At 40.0% G+C, this 19,948-nt stretch overlaps 2 protein-coding genes across 5 annotated transcripts in view; one reads left to right on the plus strand and one right to left on the minus strand.

The window, feature by feature from the left end:
* Positions 1-2,681: 2,681 nt before the first annotated feature.
* LOC110973096 (uncharacterized) lies at positions 2,682-8,701 on the minus strand. 2 transcript variants are annotated; one of them, XM_022223587.2, is made up of 5 exons: positions 8,511-8,701; positions 6,694-6,924; positions 6,183-6,380; positions 5,772-5,898; positions 2,682-4,752 (listed from the first exon to the last, which is right to left on the minus strand). In XM_022223587.2, exons 1-5 carry the CDS (start codon positions 8,513-8,515, stop codon positions 4,642-4,644), a joined length of 672 nt encoding a protein of 223 aa, XP_022079279.1. In that variant the 5' UTR covers positions 8,516-8,701; the 3' UTR covers positions 2,682-4,641. The 2 variants fall into 2 exon arrangements, with proteins under 2 accessions (XP_022079279.1, XP_022079278.1); XM_022223586.2 differs by having other exon boundaries at positions 5,772-5,910; positions 8,511-8,700.
* Positions 8,702-9,006: 305 nt separating this feature from the next.
* Positions 9,007-19,948, plus strand: part of LOC110990322 (cyclin-dependent kinase 5 homolog) — a 54,196-nt gene continuing 43,254 nt past the window's right edge. The window contains exon 1 of one of the 3 annotated variants that reach the window (XM_022255261.2): positions 9,007-9,285. In XM_022255261.2, coding sequence (XP_022110953.1) covers positions 9,273-9,285 — 13 coding nt within the window. In that variant the 5' untranslated portion in view covers positions 9,007-9,272. Of the gene's footprint in view, positions 9,286-13,490; positions 13,546-19,948 lie in introns of those variants that run through there. The other 2 variants (XM_022255254.2, XM_087134072.1) reach the window with 2 other exon arrangements.

Here is a 19,948-nt window from a genome sequence, read left to right on the forward strand (position 1 = left end):
GGGAAGCATTTAGTTTGATTTGGGTTACGGGCAGGGACAGAGCCTGGGTAAAGTTACCCCTATTCACAACTATTTTGCTGAAGTGGGAACAAACAGTAGCACGTACTGCTGCTTGGCAAACATGACCTCCTCACAACACCTGCCAGTTATCGTCGAACACTAGAAAGCAAACTGGTTGTGGTTTTATTTTTATTTATTTTTTTACGGGGACTGAGGAAAAATTAGGGCCTAAACCACGGAGGACAAAACACCTTAATGTAGGGAAAAAATCTACAGTTATAAGACTGTAAAATAGCCACTTTTCCCTGAAAAGAGTGAACTTTGTAGAGCCAAAAAATAAACTGGTAAAATATGTGTCCAAAACACGATTCACAAATTTTGCGGGTTTTATTGTGAGGAAGCGATACGTCCTCTTATTTGCAGTGGACATGTCACAGTTACTGTCAAAAAAAAGACGACTCGACTTTTTTCGGTTAGGTGTTTGCCAAGGAACCACAAGTACAAGGACTATTTTCCCGAGGCACAGTCAATTTTCGGAGTGTAAACACTCCAAATTGATTTGAAGAGGATCGGGGTGATGACCAATACATAGCCTGTCAATGACCCTATCCGACCCATGTCAAAATTAACACAAAGTGTCACTCATTTTCAAAAGCAAAGGCATGGTTTACGTGCGATTAAAACCAAACAAGACCAGCAATAAACCCCAGAAATATCAACACAAAGAAAGACTGCGCACTCTCTCTGGGAAGTGATAACCAAACAACCATCAATCAGGCAATCAACAAAATATCCCTTAGGACAAGCCCACTGGAATGACTATATCAGTCGTGGGGCTCCCCATTCCTGTTCCAGTGGCGTAACGAAGGGAGAGGAGCATGGAAAGCAGCACCCCCTCCGGTCGAGGCCTGTGCCCCCTCCCTCCCGTGTCACGGTGTGTCCCCGCTCAGAAATTAAAGAAGTACAAAAACCTGATGATAGTCGGGCTAGGTCAGGGTTTCAAAAGTGACAAACCCCATTTAGTGACCCCCTCCAGAAAATGAGACCCCCAAGTGTCCCCCCTAAAGTGTACCTCAAATTCCAGTAACGCCGCTGCCTGTTCCCCTTTCCCCGATGTCCCCTTTCTCAGAATACAAGGGAAGATACATAGGCTTTGTTGTGTTCTTATTCCTGCATGGTTAAATGCTGTGCCCAAACCCATGGAATGCTCCCACCCACCCACATTGGACCCTCATTACGCCACTAACAAGCCAGTCAACCCATACATCAACGCACAAACCCAACACCAAGACAGGACCATTTACACCCCTTGCAAAACCAGGCCTGAGGGTGTGATCTGATGAAAAATAGGAGTCCGAATTATCAAAGGCAATCCATTGGGCTCTATGGGCTTTGAATTAGAATACCCGGCGTATCCGGGGGGGGGACTTAGTAACTTACCCCCCCCCCCCGGATTTTTTTTTTACGAAAGGCATTTCATAGAAAATTGGTATATTTATTAATAAAAAAATGAAATAAAAGCCGTTGGGACCGCGAGTATAAACGCGTTTGATATTTTTTCTCTTCTAACATCATGTTGGATGAGCCCGAAGCCGTATCCGCTTTTGAATTCCCCCCCCCCAAACACCCACACTCCAAAAGCTGGATTTGCCGCCAACCATCGGCCATATACTACGGATAAGGTTTCCACTACCCCTACTTTTTTTGTCAGCAATATAAAAAGAGCATCGCGGTGCAGTCTACAGAATTCCATGCAATTCAATAAACCTATCTTAAAGCAGTAACTTCCTGATACTGCAACCGTTATTTACCCCGAAATTAATTTGATTTTTTTTACCTAATTTAGGAGAGCTAAATGAATGTCACCGGAGTCACGGATTTATAGTATACTTATTGCAGTAACAAGATGACTTTATCTGGAAAACGACCATGAATCAATACATTGCCTTACATGGAACCAGCTACCTGAATAAAGATTTTTCACAAACCAAAGGGCGACCAGATTTAGAAATTTTGCTTGGACATTTTTTATTTTGGTAGGTGACCGTAAGACTGAACGAGCACAGTCCGACAACACAACAGCAGCTTCTTGGTCGATAATCTGGTTATTTACTCGGCCCAGAAACAACAGTCCATAATCAGGATACGGTGTCCCCAAAGAGGCATCATTTAAATCAGATTTTTAAGCTAAAAGTGTTCCTATGATCATGTTTTGAAAATTGTTAAGAACTGAAAGGCAAACTGTAGCGAGAGAAACAAGTCTCTTTCTCCCAAAACTGAGATAAATCGATTACTGTGTTTCACGATAGAAAATAGTTACATATTCCTTCTACAGTCCAGCGACGGTGCACGAGGTCCTCCGCGCCACAACCATTTTGTCTGTCACTGCTCTGATCGAGTTTCAGTAGGCTGGGTGAGTCAGGGTCAGAGGTCAATGACACCAGCACTCATTTCAACACTGTGAAATCATTGGCGCGTACTTGGCATAGGCGCAGACTGACAGACAGGAATGCGCCGGGCTCAGTTTGTGTGTTCTGTAGCAGAGGGGCCACGGGGTCGGGCCGACAGGGCGTCTTCGACTGCTCCTCACCTCTCCCCAAGTTTTACCGACAAGCGGCTTGCTTATTTCTGCGATCATTCAAAAAGCATTCCCAGAATAAATCACAATTGGCTACTAGAACTCTAAAGCATGCACATCTTTAATTTCAGAGATCTTTGGTTCAAGCATCATATTGACGACTCTAATTACTGACGACACCAACTGTGAAAACACCAAATACTTAAGTTCCAAGTATCACCATGCATATGAAACAAACGGCACACTCTTAAAGCATGGAAATTAAGATTTAATTATCAATCCCAAGCGGATTCGTCAACAGATGCAAATTCTGTTCTTGAAATCAGCACAAACTTTATTTAATGCTCAGGGGGCAAAAATCGTAATTTTGAAAATGTTGATTAATCCTCCTTTTTTTAGGACGCATGGAGGAAATAAAAATCCCATAACATGTATTTCTCACCGAGCCATTTTGTCCCTGGAAGAGTGCAGCCTTATCAATGCTTGGCAAATCTATCTCTAACCCGTTCAACACAAGAAGTTTTTCTTAGAGGCCCTCTATCCAAAATTTATTTGCCTAAATGGCTCATTTTCTCTGGAAGATAAATCTTAAAGCATTTCAGTGCAAGCCCTTTTTTGATTTATGCTTCACTGATAGGATCCTGTCCACTGGCTTTGTTTGTTGTTGCATTTCAGGAAGTTAGATTAAGTGCATCGGGGAGTTGTAGCATATGCTCCATTCAATCCTGTATTACCACTCAAGACAAGACCTTTCCCTGTGTAAATTACTGTTAAAACCGCAACGATATTCCCGATTTACAACAAAAGCACACACAAAACACACCTGAACGTGGTACCAGTCACTGTAGTTTTAAAGCGACATTTTAAAAATTCCCATTCCCATAGATAAAAAAAAAGTCGCAGTGGATTTAAAGTCAAACACCGAAATGCTGCGATTTCAACACACTCCAAGAATCTGCAAAACTGCACACAAGCTGACACAGCACCCTTAGCACGCTGCACTCACGTGCTTGTATTGTACATCTGAATGCTGTGATGAAAACAAAGAAAGGAAAACAAGGCTTCTGTAAGTGAATTATTTTCTTCGATCTAGCAAGAGGGTACAATATTAAGGTGAGGTATGAAAGTGTTAGATGTGTTGACATTTCCTAATCGGACCTGACACAAACATTTAGGCACAGTGGAAGAATTACCTTTTGCTTTTGTACTTTTTTCTTTCAACTAAATAAATAAAATACAGACCAGGAACACCTCAGGACTTATTAGTTCATATATAAACCTCAATGTTTTCGATATTTTACATATCTCATTTAAGTAACATCACAAGATTGTCTCCATGCATAATTCTCTCTGCATCAAATAACTCAAATATAAATTTTCTCTCCCATTCAAATAATTTATATATACCATGCAATTTACATAAGTGTATATAATGCACTGGTTTTACTCTCATACCATTCAGCAACACACAAATCACAAAGCAGAATCACCTTGATTTTAACATAAGGAATGTCAACACAAGGTTGTCAGAAATAAAATTGACTACATCAAACGTTCTTTCCAGAATTGATCCTGACTGACTGACAAGCAATGAAGCACCATGCAGTAGATTACATGTAGTTCACTACACTAAAAACATTTTGAATTGTCTGTAAATCACATTCAACCAAAACTTGCTTGGAAACCAAAGCACTCCCTCTCACAACCACATCTCCCCTAACTTTGTAGACTTGGAACACTTTTAAGCTGACACCAAAATACACTTTGGGGGTTTTCTTTAGATATTTAAAAACTTTGCTTCAAAGTGGCTGGTACATGCTTTTTCAACAATGATTGATCCATTTTTTCTAGAGGGAAGGGGGAAGGGTGTAACACTTTTCTTACAAGAGTTCAAAGTTCAAAGCCCCACCCCCTACGACAGGGCTTCTGTGACCTAGCCCACCCAGCTTGAATCTTCTTTCAACCCTTTTTCAATCTCTCTTGGCTTCAATGCGTATGACATTTTTCCAGGTCTTCAAGTGCCCCGGATATGATTTCAGATACTAATTCCAATGGTCATCCTGTCATCTCCAACTCGTCCTCTGCTTTTTAAGTTTCATTTTCAGCCAGGTGTTTGGGGTGTTGCAGTGAACCACAAAGTCTCTGGAGAAGGGCCCAGTCTGTCCCTGGATCGCCTGGAGCATGATGATGAAAGGGTCAAATGTCAAGGGTCAAAGATCCATGAAATGCATCTTTGTGTCCTATTTCCTCTCATCTCTAATCTTCGAAGTGCCACTTGTAATGGTCTTTTGGGACCTCTGTAGTCAAGCAAATTTCTGTATTTATGAAAACAGTGATATTTTTTGTGTGCAAAGTTTCAATTTTATGACTGCTTGAGCACAGACTGTGACCGGAATTTGCATTTTTTCTGAGGCAAATTCAATTCACTATGCCTTCATATTTTTGATGTATCACACAATTAGCAAACTCGGTACCAAAGTGTTGCAGTGAGCTTTTGTAGGTTTATAAGTTGTACAAAGAATCCTCAATTACTCAGTGAACAACTGAAGTGACACACTGCAACAGCGCCCTCAAGTGTAAAAAAAAACACAATCACAATAAATTGTGAAAAAATAAAAATACCAAAAATAGCTACCAACAGAGGGCAGCATGAGAGGAATCCTGATCAGAAAATAGCAACACAAACCAGCTAAGGGGGCAATCCAGTAGCTTTCCATGATTTTCATGAGTACACAAACTGTATGCTGGGATGAGGGAGAGGCACTGTACATGTATGCTTTCCCCAAATATTAATAATGACAAAACCCAGCACAGGATTTTGTTTCGAGAGCATTGATACTATCTTGGAAGGAGTTGAATAAGTACTTTGTACTACACTCATGAAAATGATATTTCAAAATGGATGGCCTGTTATCACTGCCAGATGAGTGTTCAATCTGTTTGCACCAATGCCTGCATTTCTTGGAAACATGTAACCTCATGAGGACCAAATTTCACAGCGTTGTTGTTCAAGCCTTTTTGTCTTCGAAATTTAAGTTTTGATTGCCAACAACCAGCAAGTTTTGATTACCAGCAACCGGCACTGAAGGCAACTGGTAAGGTGGCAAGTGAGGTTGAAATATCAATTCCTAGGGAGTGACAAGTCAGAACCGTCTCCCTCGTATTCGTTCAGTCCCCAATTTTCTTCACTCACCTGATTATCGTAATTTTTGTGATTGTGTGGGGACAGCCTCCAGGCAAAGGGCTTGTCAACACTTGATGGGCTTTCCCGTGGTTTACCAGAAACCTGCCTACCAAGTCCCAGTAACGTCACTGTGTCCCTGTTGGATAAGCTGAGAAGTCATCAAAGAAAGAACACTGACACAAGTTCTTCATGGTTTCAGGGTCCTAAACATATTACCCACAGCAAATAAACTTTGTGACTGTATGCAATGTGGCTGCTGCATTCCTAGTATCTCAAATGAGTCAGACTTATCACACGAGGCAACTTAATTGCCGTAACTCCTTTGTTGGCCACATCTAAGTTTTCTAATTAACCGCACGCTTTGGTTTGGACTTGAACACAACACCCCCTCCCCTTAACTCCATGTCATGCCTGACTCACCTTGCTCTCCCAGTGGTCTGTTCCGGTACTGCATCCCCACTGCTGTCTACCACTTTGTCACAGGGGAGGACAGGTTCAATGTGCACTTTCTGGAAGGTGGGCATGTGAATCCCCTCTTGCCGTTGCAGCTGAGCTATTGTGTAGGGTGGGCTCGGCAATGTTTTCCTTTTACCAAGATACTTTTCTAACCTGTCTGACCTGCACAAAAAAGCCCCGAAACTCTTTCATTGATGATAAAAGCTGATTAAAGCAATTTTAATCATAGTTTTAAGGAAAGCAGTGTTGATACGGTGCAAAGCATTATGGGCAAATACATGTCAGGGAAAGACAAGAGAGAACGCACATTGATAAGTGTTATGATGGGTTTAACAAAATTATAACTATCTGTTCACGATGCTCTGTTCACTGAACCAATTAACAGAGATGCCAATATCTAAGGAAGCATAAGCTGTGCTTCAAATTGGGTGAAAAATGGCCAATAAAAGTAGTTTCCACTGCATTTCCACTTTACCCGAAGTAGTCCACTTTGTACAGCTGCTCCAGGCCTGCTGGCTCACTGCGTGTGACTCTCTCTGAACATGCGCTCGGCGAACTGTGGGTTCGCTGCTGGCTGCAGGGAATTTTAGGCAGGCGATAAGGTATGGAATCTCCTGCTGTGCTCCCTTCATCAGACGCGGACAGCTGATGCTGCTGTTGTCTTGTGTTTGACATGGTAGGCAGACTCCTACTGGATACTGCGGGTCTGCGAGATACACACATCCATACAAATAAGAACACAGAACTGCAGGTACATGTACATCTACATTTAAACCAGTTAATACACAGTTTTCTCCTTTTGGGGGGGGGAATTCCTCAAATAAGAAAAATGCCAGGTTGAAAAAAAATGTATTTAAACAGACAAATGGAAAGTAAAAAGAATTGTAAATCCTTAACGGGTGGTCAGTTGCCATGCATTTTGCACATGTGCGAAATCGTCTGCTGGCATATTTAGCAATTTCAACATGGCATTAATAGAATTCAGGATAGCCTACAAGGCATTATGAATGACATTTGAGCTAACTCTGCCGGGTAAAAATTGGAGAAAATAACTTTGAAAAAAACTTTGTTTTGGCAGGAGGACTTTATACTTTAGACATAGTCTGAGTAACTGGGACGCTACAAATCACCTTTTTTAAACATCTGGACATGGTTGGGCAACAGTATAAGGTCCAAGTACCTTCCATAGGCTTTTCATTCTGCTAATTCATTTCACTCAAACAAGCTCGCATCCCAAGTCAAAATCCTCCAAATTCACCTCCAAACTGGTCCTTAAAGTGTCTAATGCGCTGGCTTAGGATCAAGTGAGAATCAGATTTCAATAAGGACGATAAGGTTTACTCACATCTGGGAAGAAAAGAGAAATTTCCCCTTCAAATCGGAAACTGTATTGTCATCGAGCTTGATGTCAATCTTCTTCAAATAGCGATTTCAACTGTACACGTATGTTAATGTCCTGGAGACAATGTCATGGTGCACCGACTTCTAGCAAGCCATTCACAAAAAGCATGCCATGTCGGCACACACGTACTGACGACTAATTCCTGAGGTGTATTTGAAGATTTTGATTCAGGGTACGAGCTATTTTGAGTGAAATGAATAAATGGAAGCAAAAGCCTATGGAAGGTACTTGGACCCTACTATTGCCCGACCATGTCCAAATGTTAAAAAAGACAATTTGTAGAGTCCAAGTTACTCGGACTACCTTGATGTTAGTCGCATTGCAGTGCAGATAACGTCTACTGTCCTAACGTGCATGACGGTTTAGTCGCCATGTCCCTGAAGTCGCCAGACATATCGAATAGGCCTACACGGACTGAGTGATAAGATACTAGGCCTACATGTACCAATGGGCTCTTCCAAAACTTTGGCAGCAGTTCAGATGTCTCGACATGGAACAGCCGCCGAGACGATGAGGGATCAAGAGACGTAATGTTCAATGACCTTATTTTAAAGATGGCGACTGTCAGAGCGAGCCCGTGAGATTAAATGAGAGAAGGCAAAAAGACTGGAAAATACCAGAACGTGAGTGAAATCATTCAATAAATGGCGCTAAGAAAGAAGAGAGGCTAAGGATTATCTCTATGTGCAAAAGAAATTGATGATAAGAAACGATGATAAGTGGGTGCGCCGAAAATTTTCAGTACGCCGACACAAAATTGCGTATACGGATGTGTGGCTTAAGGTGGGGCGGAAGTGAGAGTCCGTGCCACACTAGTGCCAGTGCCAGTGCTGGCAGTGGGGCTAAGGCCTAACGAACATGACGAAGCCCGTCAGCTAGACTTGACTAACCTCATTTCGCTATCAAACGAATGTTTACAGATTGATGCCGTCAGATGATACCTCCATCTTATTATTTTGCGAACAAAGCTTTTAACACCTGCAATACTCGGGTTTGCTGTCCTCAGTTAAAAATTACAGGACAATCCCGCAACTCCCCACTTGTCAGCGAGCGCCATCTTGCAAGCATAATGTTGTCATAGTAATCACGTGATCAATCATTTACGAGGCATCGATGGAGGGCGGAGTGCCAGTGTATCAGGGGTTTTTTTGGTCCAGTGGTTCAAAGTATTTTTGTCATTGTCAAACTAAACCTTGCGGGGAATCAATGGGCCACAAAAAGATGCCAAATATCAATTATTTGTAAGGTGTTCTCAAACGTATTTTTTAAGCAAAATACCATTTTCAGTCACCACACTTGCTAAGGCTGTAGGGCCTACCGGTATTTGATTTTGAGGGGGCGAACTAAAAATTATTGGGGGCGCTATTTCAGACACCTGTTCTTATTTTGTCTAACTCGGTTGTGTCGCGTTAACCACCCTCGGCACGGATCGGCGATGTGACGGTATAAATCTCGATCGAGGCACATGATATGTTTCTGACAATCAAAGATTCCCCTGCAGTCCGGTCAGCCATCTGCTGCACTCACTGCCTTCATTGCAGGAAGCCGTTCAATTGTTCCACGGTAGATCCTTCTGCGGCATAGGGGTTGAAAACAATGTGGCCAAATGGAAGCAGAAGAAGGCAGAACTGAAGACAGAGGTGTGAACCAGGATGGCCGGGGTAGGTAGGCTACGATCGAATTAGCCCCACTAATGTGGCACGGATCACTCCCGATTTATCCTTAGCCACACATCCGTAAACCGTATGCGCAATTTCGTGTCGGCGTTCTGAACATTTTGGCGCACCCACTTATAATCGTGGGCGCAATTTGTTTTGCATACGAACATGATTCTTGACCTTTCCGTTTTCTAAATACCATTTATTGAATGATTTCACTCACGTTATGCAGGTATTTTCCAGTCTTTTTCCTTTATCAATTCAATCTAACGGGCTCACTCTCACAGTCGCCATCTTTAAAATAAGGTCGTTGAGCATTACGTCACTTGACCCCTCGTCGTCTCAGCGGCTTGAGCGATAAGATACTACATGTACCAATGGACTCTTCCAAAACTTTGGCAGCAGTTTACATGTCTTGACATGGAACAGCCACTGAGACGACGAGGGGTCAAGTGACGTAATGCTCAACGACCTTATTTTAAAGATGGCGACTGTGAGAGTGAGCCCGTTAGATCGAATAGATAAAGGAAAAAAGACTGGAAAATACCTGAATAATGTGAGTGAAATCATTCAAATAAACGGTATTTAGAAAACGGAAAGGTCAAGAATCATGTTAGTATGCAAAAAAAATTGCGCCCACGATTATAAGTGGGTGCGCCAAAAATGTTCAGTACGCCGACACGAAATTGCGCATACGGATGTGTGGCTAAGGCTGGATCGGGAGTGAGAGTCCGTGCCACACTAGTGGGGCTACGATCGAATGGTGGTTGTGCTGAGTACATGCTGATGTCGTACATGTACCTGTGTCTGTGTAATAGTCTGAAGTCGGAATTATGCTAATAATTTACGTGTAGCTCCCTCCGAAAATGGGGGGGGGGAATTCCATACTCAATAAAAACATTGTTCACTTTTTTGACATTTTTTGAGCCCTGACAATTTGAAAAAGGTAACGATACAATTTGGGGGGGGCTAGAGATGTGAAAGGGGATTAAGTAACTTACAGGGACAGCTTTAAATGAAGGGGCCCCTTCTGATTTCACTTGGAAAAACCAAAAAGCTTTTCTTTGATACCGTTTTTCTCAACATGATGGCTATGGCAGCTTCCAACCTTTAGTTTATATGTAAATTAATGCTCAAAATAATCCTAAATTTATTACCAAAGCCTACGTGTTCAACTTCCGCACAGTTTTAAAGAGCACCTCTGAGAAAAACATGTTTTCTCTGATTGCATCTGTTCAAATAAATATGAAAGCATCCAAATCGAACGCAGTGTAATTTGTCTTCAGAGCTCAACTACCCAGTATAACAAGCTAAGAAGGGCTTTTTTTTTCTGTTTGTACCAAGATGCGAATGCTGAATGTAGATTGTGTCATTCGGAGAAAACGAGGGAAACCCTCATGCCAAGCGATGTATGTAGCCATTGTTTGGTAGGCACAAGGGTTTATCCACTACGAACACAGGGCGAGGATTCCTCTCATTTTCTCTGTTTTCTTTGAATGACGTAATCTACCGGTACATTCAGAATTCGCATCTTGGCATGAACAGAAAAAAACTTTTTTTTAGCTTGTTACAGTTGAGCTCTGAAGACACGTGACACTGCGTTCGATTTGGATGCTTCCATATTTATTTGAACAGATGAAATCAAAGAACAGGTTTTCGTAAGAGGTGCTCTTTAAATGATTTGCAAGTCTTAAGTGTTTTGTTCGTGAATTTGTAAACAATACAATATACATGTAGTCCTGGGAAAGTGGCCAGTGAGTATGGATTTTTTGCCCGGTTTCGTGGGATGAGTTCCATACAGGCATGACTAATGTTTCTCTATGATTCATCAGCCACTAGAAAGTGATAACGTCCTAAAAAGTCAAATTTAGCAGGGGAAATTATATCGAAGCAATTACTCAGAAAAAAATTAAAATTTTCCAGACCGGATCTTATATGTAGGATTCTTCCATAGGGTGTAAAGCGATATTCATGTATGGAACTCTTTCCTGTTTCGTTGCCAATTTTGGAGATAAATGTTAGTTAGTTAATGAATTAATGGAAAGAGTTATATGCAGACGCCACTCAACACCCCGTGCACAAACCCTATGAGACTGGTCTGAAAAAGTCTAAGTGTTTTCTAAGTAAACAGCGTGGTTTTTCCCTTTCTAAATTGAACTTTTCTGGACATGTTTTTGCTTTCTGAAGGCTAATGGGTCACTGTAGGGAATAATTACTGCCGTCCATATGGAACTCTTAGCAGTTAATGTAAAGATGATTAAGAAATTGACTTAGGCTCCCTACTGGTTTGCACAGTTGGTCTGTTACTAGGCTATTAATCAAATGTAGAGCACAATTTGTCAATCCTTCTGCTGTCAGTACACTTTTTGTGTGGGTTGGCCAGTTTAAATCACCTTTGTATGAATCATTGATTAAAGTTGTGTTTTAATCAAATGATTACAAAAAAGCATTGATTTAAATCAGCATTTCAAACTTTCTTGAAAATGGCAATGTTGTTTCAACTGGTATAGTTTTTCCAGGTTTCACATACATGTAATAAAAACTACATACAAATATGCTGAATATTTATGGACACGCCTGTAACAAACAATCTGGGTTGGCAGAGACTTTTGTTCATTTCAAGCTAGTTGTTTTGATTAAAATGTTTTTATTCAAAATGTTTGTGTTGGTAACCCTAACCCTCCTCAATCCTCCAATATCCTTCAGGCGGTTTGAGGATTTTGGAGGATGGCTTATTGCAAAGGATGTCATGCATGAAGGTCGTGGGTTAGACCCTGTGTTGTTTTTGCTCTGTCATGCATAAATTCAACCAGATATTTCTTTTGAATCAACTGCACTGCTCAAGATTCTGCCATTCGCACTGCCTCAACATAATGACAGGAATTGCTGGAGGATTGTGAAGGATTGATGCAGTAGGCACACTTCCAAGTAATATTTTCAAGAAATTTTTGAGGATTGAGGGAAAAATCCAATTTTTTTACCTCCTAAATTGGAGGATTCTGGAGGATTGAGGAGGGTCCCAGCAAAAAAGGGGCTCAGGAGTTAGGGTTAAATTGTCAATCAACTGCTTTTTTATCTCTGTCTCATTGGGATCAGAAATGTTGGTCATTACGCAGTGAAACCGAAGCCAGTAACAAAATGATCTAAATACTGCGAGTTTTAAATGTAACGTTTCACGTTTGCAGCCATCCATAAAGTAACCAACAAAAGTATTGTGGAAAAACATACTTGGTTTGATTAAAGACAGTTATGAGTCCAAGCTCCCCGTGGAATAGGCCTAATTCTTTCAGGCAAACTGTCATTTTGAAAAAAAGCAATGAAAAAAAAGCCATTTCCCAAGATGTGCCAATATCTAAGTGTACATGGTTTCCATCCAGTAAGGGTTTCTTAACTGATTCAGGATAGATAAAATAATCAAATAAAATCTGAATTACAGTAATTGCTAAAATCACTGTGGAACATTGTCCATTGTTACATACGGGTACCTTACTAAAATAAGAGGAAAACCAGAGATAACATTGCAGGAAACATCAACTGAAAACCTAAATAATCAAAAAGTGCTGACACACATCGTCGAAGGTTTAGAGACTGCTAGCTTCCTTTCCCAGCAAAGCATGACTCAGCACTTTTTAAGAGAAATTTTAATCCATTTTCAGGTTGGGCAATAAATGATGATTCTTTTTCAAGATGGTACATGTAGACCAGTCTATTCAAAACTTAAATTCCAAACTTTTAAAGAAATTCATTACATACATGTACCGGTAGGTCTGAATTCTGTAGGCACATGTAATACAGTATGCATGTTGGTGATTGGATGGAGCGTAATTATTAGCATTTACCCCACAGGACTTGTGCCTACAATGTTAAATTGGCTGAAAAATAAATGAAAGCAACGGTACCACTAGTTCTTTTTCTGCTGTAGCTTTTCAAAATACACTGTGCAAGATTTCTTGTTCAAAAGACTTTTTCAGTGGTAATCAGTCTTGCATTGTAAAATATGTTAATTTGCTATACTGTTGGTACATGTACCTGGTAGTTGACATTGGTCATCAGAGAATGGGCTTTTGAATGTTATTGGTTTACACAGTCGAAGTCAAAGTGCCTTGTGCTTTTATTCAGGAGAAATGACAGCCCGATTGTGGTTCCATGCATTGGCAGTAATCAGCAGGGCTCATAGTGCATGTACAGGGTACCAGTACTGTAGGTTGTACTTTTAGACAGGATTTCATGGCTATCACTGTCAACTTGATGGAGTATCGAAAGAGAGGTAACATTTTGACAAATTACTCTGTGGAACAAAACTGGAGGAATAAAGAGGCTAGATTATTCAATATTGTGTCATGCTGACATACATGTACATGTACGTTCATACATACAATGTTCATGGACCTACAGTGTACGCCATAAAGTTATAGTTGAGTTGTGTGGTTTTATGGTCTGTCACTCTTTTTGTGTGCACCAACCAAAGCCATGCTGGATTTCGAGGTATTGATCTGTTTCAGAGAAAAGGAGTGATTTGGTTGATTTGGTTCATTTGTGGTGTTTCTACCATGTTTCCGTATCTGTTACCATATTACTGGTATTTGACAAAGCTGAGAGGCAAGCGCTTTTGTCCATCCTGCATATTGTCAACCTGTTTCCGTCCAAAATGGATTTGTGTATTTCAAATCGTAAGTTCATTTTGCCAATGATTAGTTTTTAATTTCATAACCATTGTTGCGATCATGCTTACTCACTGAAAATTAGTACTGAATACTGATATTCTCAGTGAGCCACTGTAAAGATCATTCCCAATTTCTGGCTTTTTTGTGTGTGTATCTAAACTTAGAAACACCCTCAGTAACAAAATGGTTTGATTCCCATGGCAGTGCTCACAAATGAGTAAGATAATGTTTGCGTTTTCTACATGACATGTAATCTGCCAATCTCAACCAGGCGTTTATATGGCGATTGTGGGACATGCAGACAGCTATTCCGGTAATGGTATAATAACTCCAGCAGGCCATGGTTATCATTCAGTATCTTTCTGATGTTGTTTGTCATTTGGTCCATCTGTTTGTCTTGTTGAACAGTCTATTGTTGGGTGTGTGTTTTGGACAGTGATATGAGGAAGAGTGAATTTAAATAAGGTAGAACAATACCCAGCATCATCGACTGAACATCTACAGGTGAAACATGTTTGGCTAGCTCGTGCTAGCCTTGCCCGAATCCCATGGTGCAGCAGGTGACGACCGACCAGCAGATTTCAGTCCTGGTGCAATCAGGCCGAGATTTGGCTAAACTGGAGCCAATTGGCCCTCAACAATCGGTCTCCATAAATGTTGCAATACTCAGCCTGGACATACGGTACATGTACCTCTGACACCAAAGACGCGTTACTTAAACACACCAGTAAGTGCAACTTCAAATACGCACATTGTTTATTCATGATTTTTAAAGTCCAAAAGGTGACTGATAATGACTGGCTTATTCCAAATTGTATCAAGAATCCTGACAATGTTTTCCTGGTGAATAAAATCATTGAAACCTGTGTTAAAACTGATAAAGTAGCCGTACAGCAAGAAGTGTAAGTTTCTGATTTACATGTAAACAGCTGCTCATATTTTATCGATTTGGCCTGAAACTTGCAAGGATTTTGGTTAACTTATTTTGTTTAAGTTGGTGGTACCCTTGGGTTACCAGGAGCAAAGACCCCCCCCCATTTCTTTTACTTTGGGTCACCGATACTCACAGATTTGCAGTTGATATGTTGATCACATATTGGTAAGTGTCAACAACCAGGTCAGAAAATATGGATAGTGATAAGAGACTGTCCGACTGTCATATTCTTGGCAAAAAAGGGTTTTGATAAGACTGTACCAACACTAATTTAAAAAACATACATCATAAAGCTACAAAACAGAAACGTGAGTCCATATTTTTCTTTGGCTTTTTGTCTCCAGCATTTCCCCTAAGGAGAGGTTTGCCTGCGCTATACTTGTACTGTACATCCTGGACTACAGTGGAAATATTTACCTTTCTCCTTCCATCTGGTGTAATGGCTATGTGCTCAGTGGGGCCATGTACAAATCAGGTTGTGGCTTGGAGTACATTGTACATGTGATGGTGTCTATGGGAAGTGGTTGGCGCCGATTTGCTTCCATACATGTAGCACACACTTACACATTTTCAGCCAAACTCAAACATTCAGACAAACCCTTTTCATACACGTAGGGGCCTACTGGCTGGATGAGAATTGTGAGAAACTCCTGATCTCACATTCTCAATGTATGATGCATTTGTAAGATGTTAAGTACGTGAAATTACAAACCTGATACTGGTCATGTCAACCTAACACATACGTGTACATGTATCAATGTTTAAGCCTTCATCACAAGTTTGTATTCTTGAAAATGTACGTGTGTGTATGTGCAAGTTGAAGTTGAGAACAAACATTTCCTGCTTTATGTTACTTCCTGTCACCTCTGCTATTTGAAATAGAATTTCTAGAAATCGGTTACTGTGCACTTTGCAATAAATCCTCTTTTTACTTCACTTAATTGTGTTATAAAGTACACTTTTTTTGTACGAGTAACACAGCCAGGGAGATACTGCTGCTATCTATAACAGGAGTGTTCTTTATTTTTCTCATTATTGTAGGTTTATTTAATCACATGTTTGCAGCCCGAGGGCTGAATTACACAGGGATTTACATTTATGTTATTAAAAATCAAATAGTACATGTACAATAGAATTTTACAAGCATAAAAATGGTAAAAGTGAGTTTTAAATACATTCATAAGAAAAAAAATTATACACCAAAAATAAAAATGAGAAATGGGTTTGCGGGTACACCATGGAATCAATCTCTTTTGGACGAGGTGTAGTTCTTAAAAGAACCGGTGAGTAAGAACCACACCTTGTCCAAAAGAGATTGATTCCATGGTGTACCGGCACACCCATTTCTCATGTTTCATCCACCATGCAAAGGTTCAAAAATAAAAATACAAATTACAAACAAAACACAGTCACTCCATGTGACACCGGAATTGATTTCAAACTATTGCTATTTGTTTGGCAGGTAATTTGCATAAGTTCATCACTCTTGGAAATTAGAAAATGTGTTTTGAACTTACAAAGTCAAATGTCAGATGTGACAGGCCCACGAAAACAAGGACCCCTAATTTCTGGAATTACATGTACCTTCAAGTTTAAATCGTATTATTCTCTGAGCTCTGTCTTGCATCAAAGACTGGTGGTGTTTTGTTGGTGATAATTTTTTGCATGTTAAAATTGCCAAGTAAAAGCTTTGGCTTTTTGTACTGCACGGCACGGTACTTACAGAGTGTTTGAATTCAGGTGTTGTTCATTAAGACTTTAAAGGAAGTAATAACTAGAATGACTTCTGCAAACGTTAACTCAAACAAGAGATTCAGATGAAGAAAAATAGACATTGCATTTAATTCCTGAAATATTGTCATATTGTTTTTTGCGTTCCAAGCATGTGACTGAACTGTGAATGTTTACGCACTTGCACTGGTAATCGTGCACTTTCCATTTATACACTTCAACAGTTCAGATTCTACCCTCTTCTATGGATGATGGGGATAACGACTTCTGCAAACCTAAACTCAAACAAGAGATTCAGATGAAGAAAAATAGACATTACATTTGATTCCTGAAATATTGTCATCAACACTTCACTTCCACTCTTGTACACATTCCTCTTGAGCTCCTGAACGGCGGCTGCCTTCTATTTCTTTCTTATCCCCATCATCCATCCGGATTTTCTTATTCTTCGAATTCTGGATACAAATAATCTTTCAAATTAATTGCACCTACATGTACATGTACATTGTACACTCACAACTACCCACCTACTCCCAAACACCAACTAATTTGTCCTGTCATAGTACACGAGTAGAGGGTAGAATCTGAACTCTTGATGTGTATAAATGGAAAGTGCACGATTGCCGGCGCAAGTGCATAAACACTCACAGTTCAGTCACATGCTTGGAACACAAAAAACAAGCAGTCAAAGAGAAGTGCTTTGACAAGGCAAGGAGAAGACGCGAATGTTTACAATTTCAAATTGTGATTTGTAAGTTCTGATGATTACGGTTTTTATCTAAGTTTATACTTGACTTCAAAAATGATAAATTTTATCATTTGTTGGTGTTACAGTCCAGTAATTAGGTGATTTGGCACAGCACAGTTGCCTCTTTAGAATTGTTCAAATTATTTTTCTTTCCATCTTTCTTTCTATTTTTATTTTTCTGGACAGTAATTCTGTTTAAGATGTGAACTTGAGCCGGGACCCCAGGTACTGCATATTTAACATCATTACAATGTCATCAGGTGCCAAATTACATTGGATTAAATTTTATATTTTTTAATCGTTAAAAATCAGTGTAAAATCAGCCTTGAGATTCCTGACATCTTACATTTTACGGCAAGTGATAGAGTGAATTTAGTGAATTTCTTATGTTTACGTAAAATCTCCTGGCCTTAGCTTCTGGTCAAAACCGGAAAAACATTCAAGAGTCATTTATGATTGGAAGTATGTACACACATATACAAATTTCTCTTCAACGGTGTTAGTCTTCCACAAGATGGTGTTACCCAAAATTGTTCTGGTGACATCATGAAATATTCAATTGCCTTCCAGCAACAGGTTACAAAATGTCAAAAATGCGTTGCCTGTTGATGTCTGTAGCAAAGATTGGCTGTAATCACTAGAATATTGGTAGATACATATAACAATACATATGACAATGATAGCAATTAGAACAAGTGTACCGCGGTTAAATTTTCCACAGATTTAAAGACTGGAAGACAAAAATATTTCTGAGACAGCTCAGCATTTGTTTGGTGACAAAATCAGCATTTGTCTGATTTTGTTTTTCTTTTCTTTGATTTTTCATTTGATATGTACATGTACGTGTATACTTGTACATGTACTTCAGGGTTGTATGTCATATGCGACTCACACAAACGATGAGACCAAAATGAGACTTTCCGATGACATGCAACCAAATTCTGTGACATGATAAATCCGCCCGATCGCCTCCTGTTTGTTACTTACACAAGCTTTCCCATCTAGTTTATTTTACTTCCTGCCAGCTTCAACCGTACATTTTTGTTCCCCTGTTCTGTTGTCCATTTGTACTGTACCGGTACATGTTCCCAATAAACCACTGAAGCATTTGATGGGGTATTAATTTGATACCAGAGGCGAGTGGAGTCAGATGCTTGTTTTCTTTCCACATAAAACAACATTTGAAATAGTTGGGTACAAGTATATTCTACGTGTACTTTATATAAATTCTCCAGATGTAAGATGGTATAAAACATACAGTGAAGGATTTCTAGTAGTATGTCATCATGGATAAAAGACAGCATCAGTCAAAAAAGAAAGTAAAGAAAAAAAGAAGAGGGAGAAAAGACCCAAATTTTTAGAGTGACCAATGTCATTTATTCAACCATCTGTGATTCTTGTGTATTGCCATACTGTACTTCTTGTGGCAGCTTTTTTTTTTTGCATGTGGCCTACAGCTGCCTGTAATCAAATCCAATTTGCTTCCAATCCATTTTGAGTGTTGAAAGACTTCTTGGCTCATCCAGTAAACCACCCAGGTTAGGTTGTGCCTGCTAGGAGGTCCTGACTTTTGCCCAGGGCCAAAAGCTGTTGAGTGTGAAATGTTTGTGCTCATACATATTGACAATATGTGCAACAAGCATTAGACACCAATGAGACTGAGCTTGCCAACATAATGCATTATGTATGTGTAAACTGAATTAACAGCATCATTGATTGCTGTGTAGACCCCATTAACCCTATGTCCTTTGAAGGTTGAAAAATATGTATAAATGGACGCTTCAGAGCCCTTAGGTTAAAAGGGATAAAACCTGAATTTTTTCAGTGCTACACCTTTCATCTGGAAGGTTTGACGCCGTGTTTTAATTAATGCTAGAATCTGTTGGGAAGTATTCATGAAAGACATTAGTGAGACAGTTGTATTGTCAGTTGTACTGTGTTGAATTTAGTTTTTAAAAGATTTTGAAATTCAGCCGGCATTTACCTTTAATGTGACAGTGCATTACAGAACACAGTGCAACAACATTCACCTTGTACAAAGTTGTACTGGTAAGAGCATCAATAACAAAGAAGGCAGTCTATTCCAAGCCAACTTATCAAGATGGACTTGCATAGGATGCAAGTCCATCACAAGATGCACAGCCCTCTTCCCCTGCTATGCTGCTACCCATTTATTCACCTGGGGTGGAGAGAGGCCTGTTGAGATGATTTCCCAAGGACACAACATTATGAATAAGCTTGTGGGTGGATTTGAACCCTCGATCCTCTGATCATTAGTCAAAAACTGCAACACTACTAAAACTGCAACACTGCTAAAACTGCTACACTACTCCAACTGCAACACCCCTTAAACTGCAACACTACTCAAACTGCAGCACTACTAAAACTGCAACACTACTCAAACTGCAGCACTACTAAAACTGCAACACTACTCAAACTGCAACACCACTCAAACTGCAACACAACTAAAACTGCAACACTACTAAAACTGCAACACCACTCAAACTGCAACACAACTAAAACTGCAACACCACTCAAACTGCAACACAACTAAAACTGCAACACAACTAAAACTGCAACACTACTCAAACTG

The sequence above is a fragment of the Acanthaster planci genome, linkage group LG03 (assembly GCF_054643075.1).
Source record: "Acanthaster planci isolate LZ-2023a linkage group LG03, COTS_SCS, whole genome shotgun sequence".
Classification (NCBI taxonomy): domain Eukaryota; kingdom Metazoa; phylum Echinodermata; class Asteroidea; order Valvatida; family Acanthasteridae; genus Acanthaster; species Acanthaster planci.

Coding starts and splice junctions, on each gene's coding strand:
- LOC110973096 (XM_022223586.2), bottom strand. Junction 6,381..6,693: donor TACAAAGTGGACTACTTCGG/GTAAAGTGGAAA, acceptor TTTTTTGTGCAG/GTCAGACAGGTTAGAAAAGT. Junction 5,911..6,182: donor CAGACCACTGGGAGAGCAAG/GTGAGTCAGGCA, acceptor ATGACTTCTCAG/CTTATCCAACAGGGACACAG.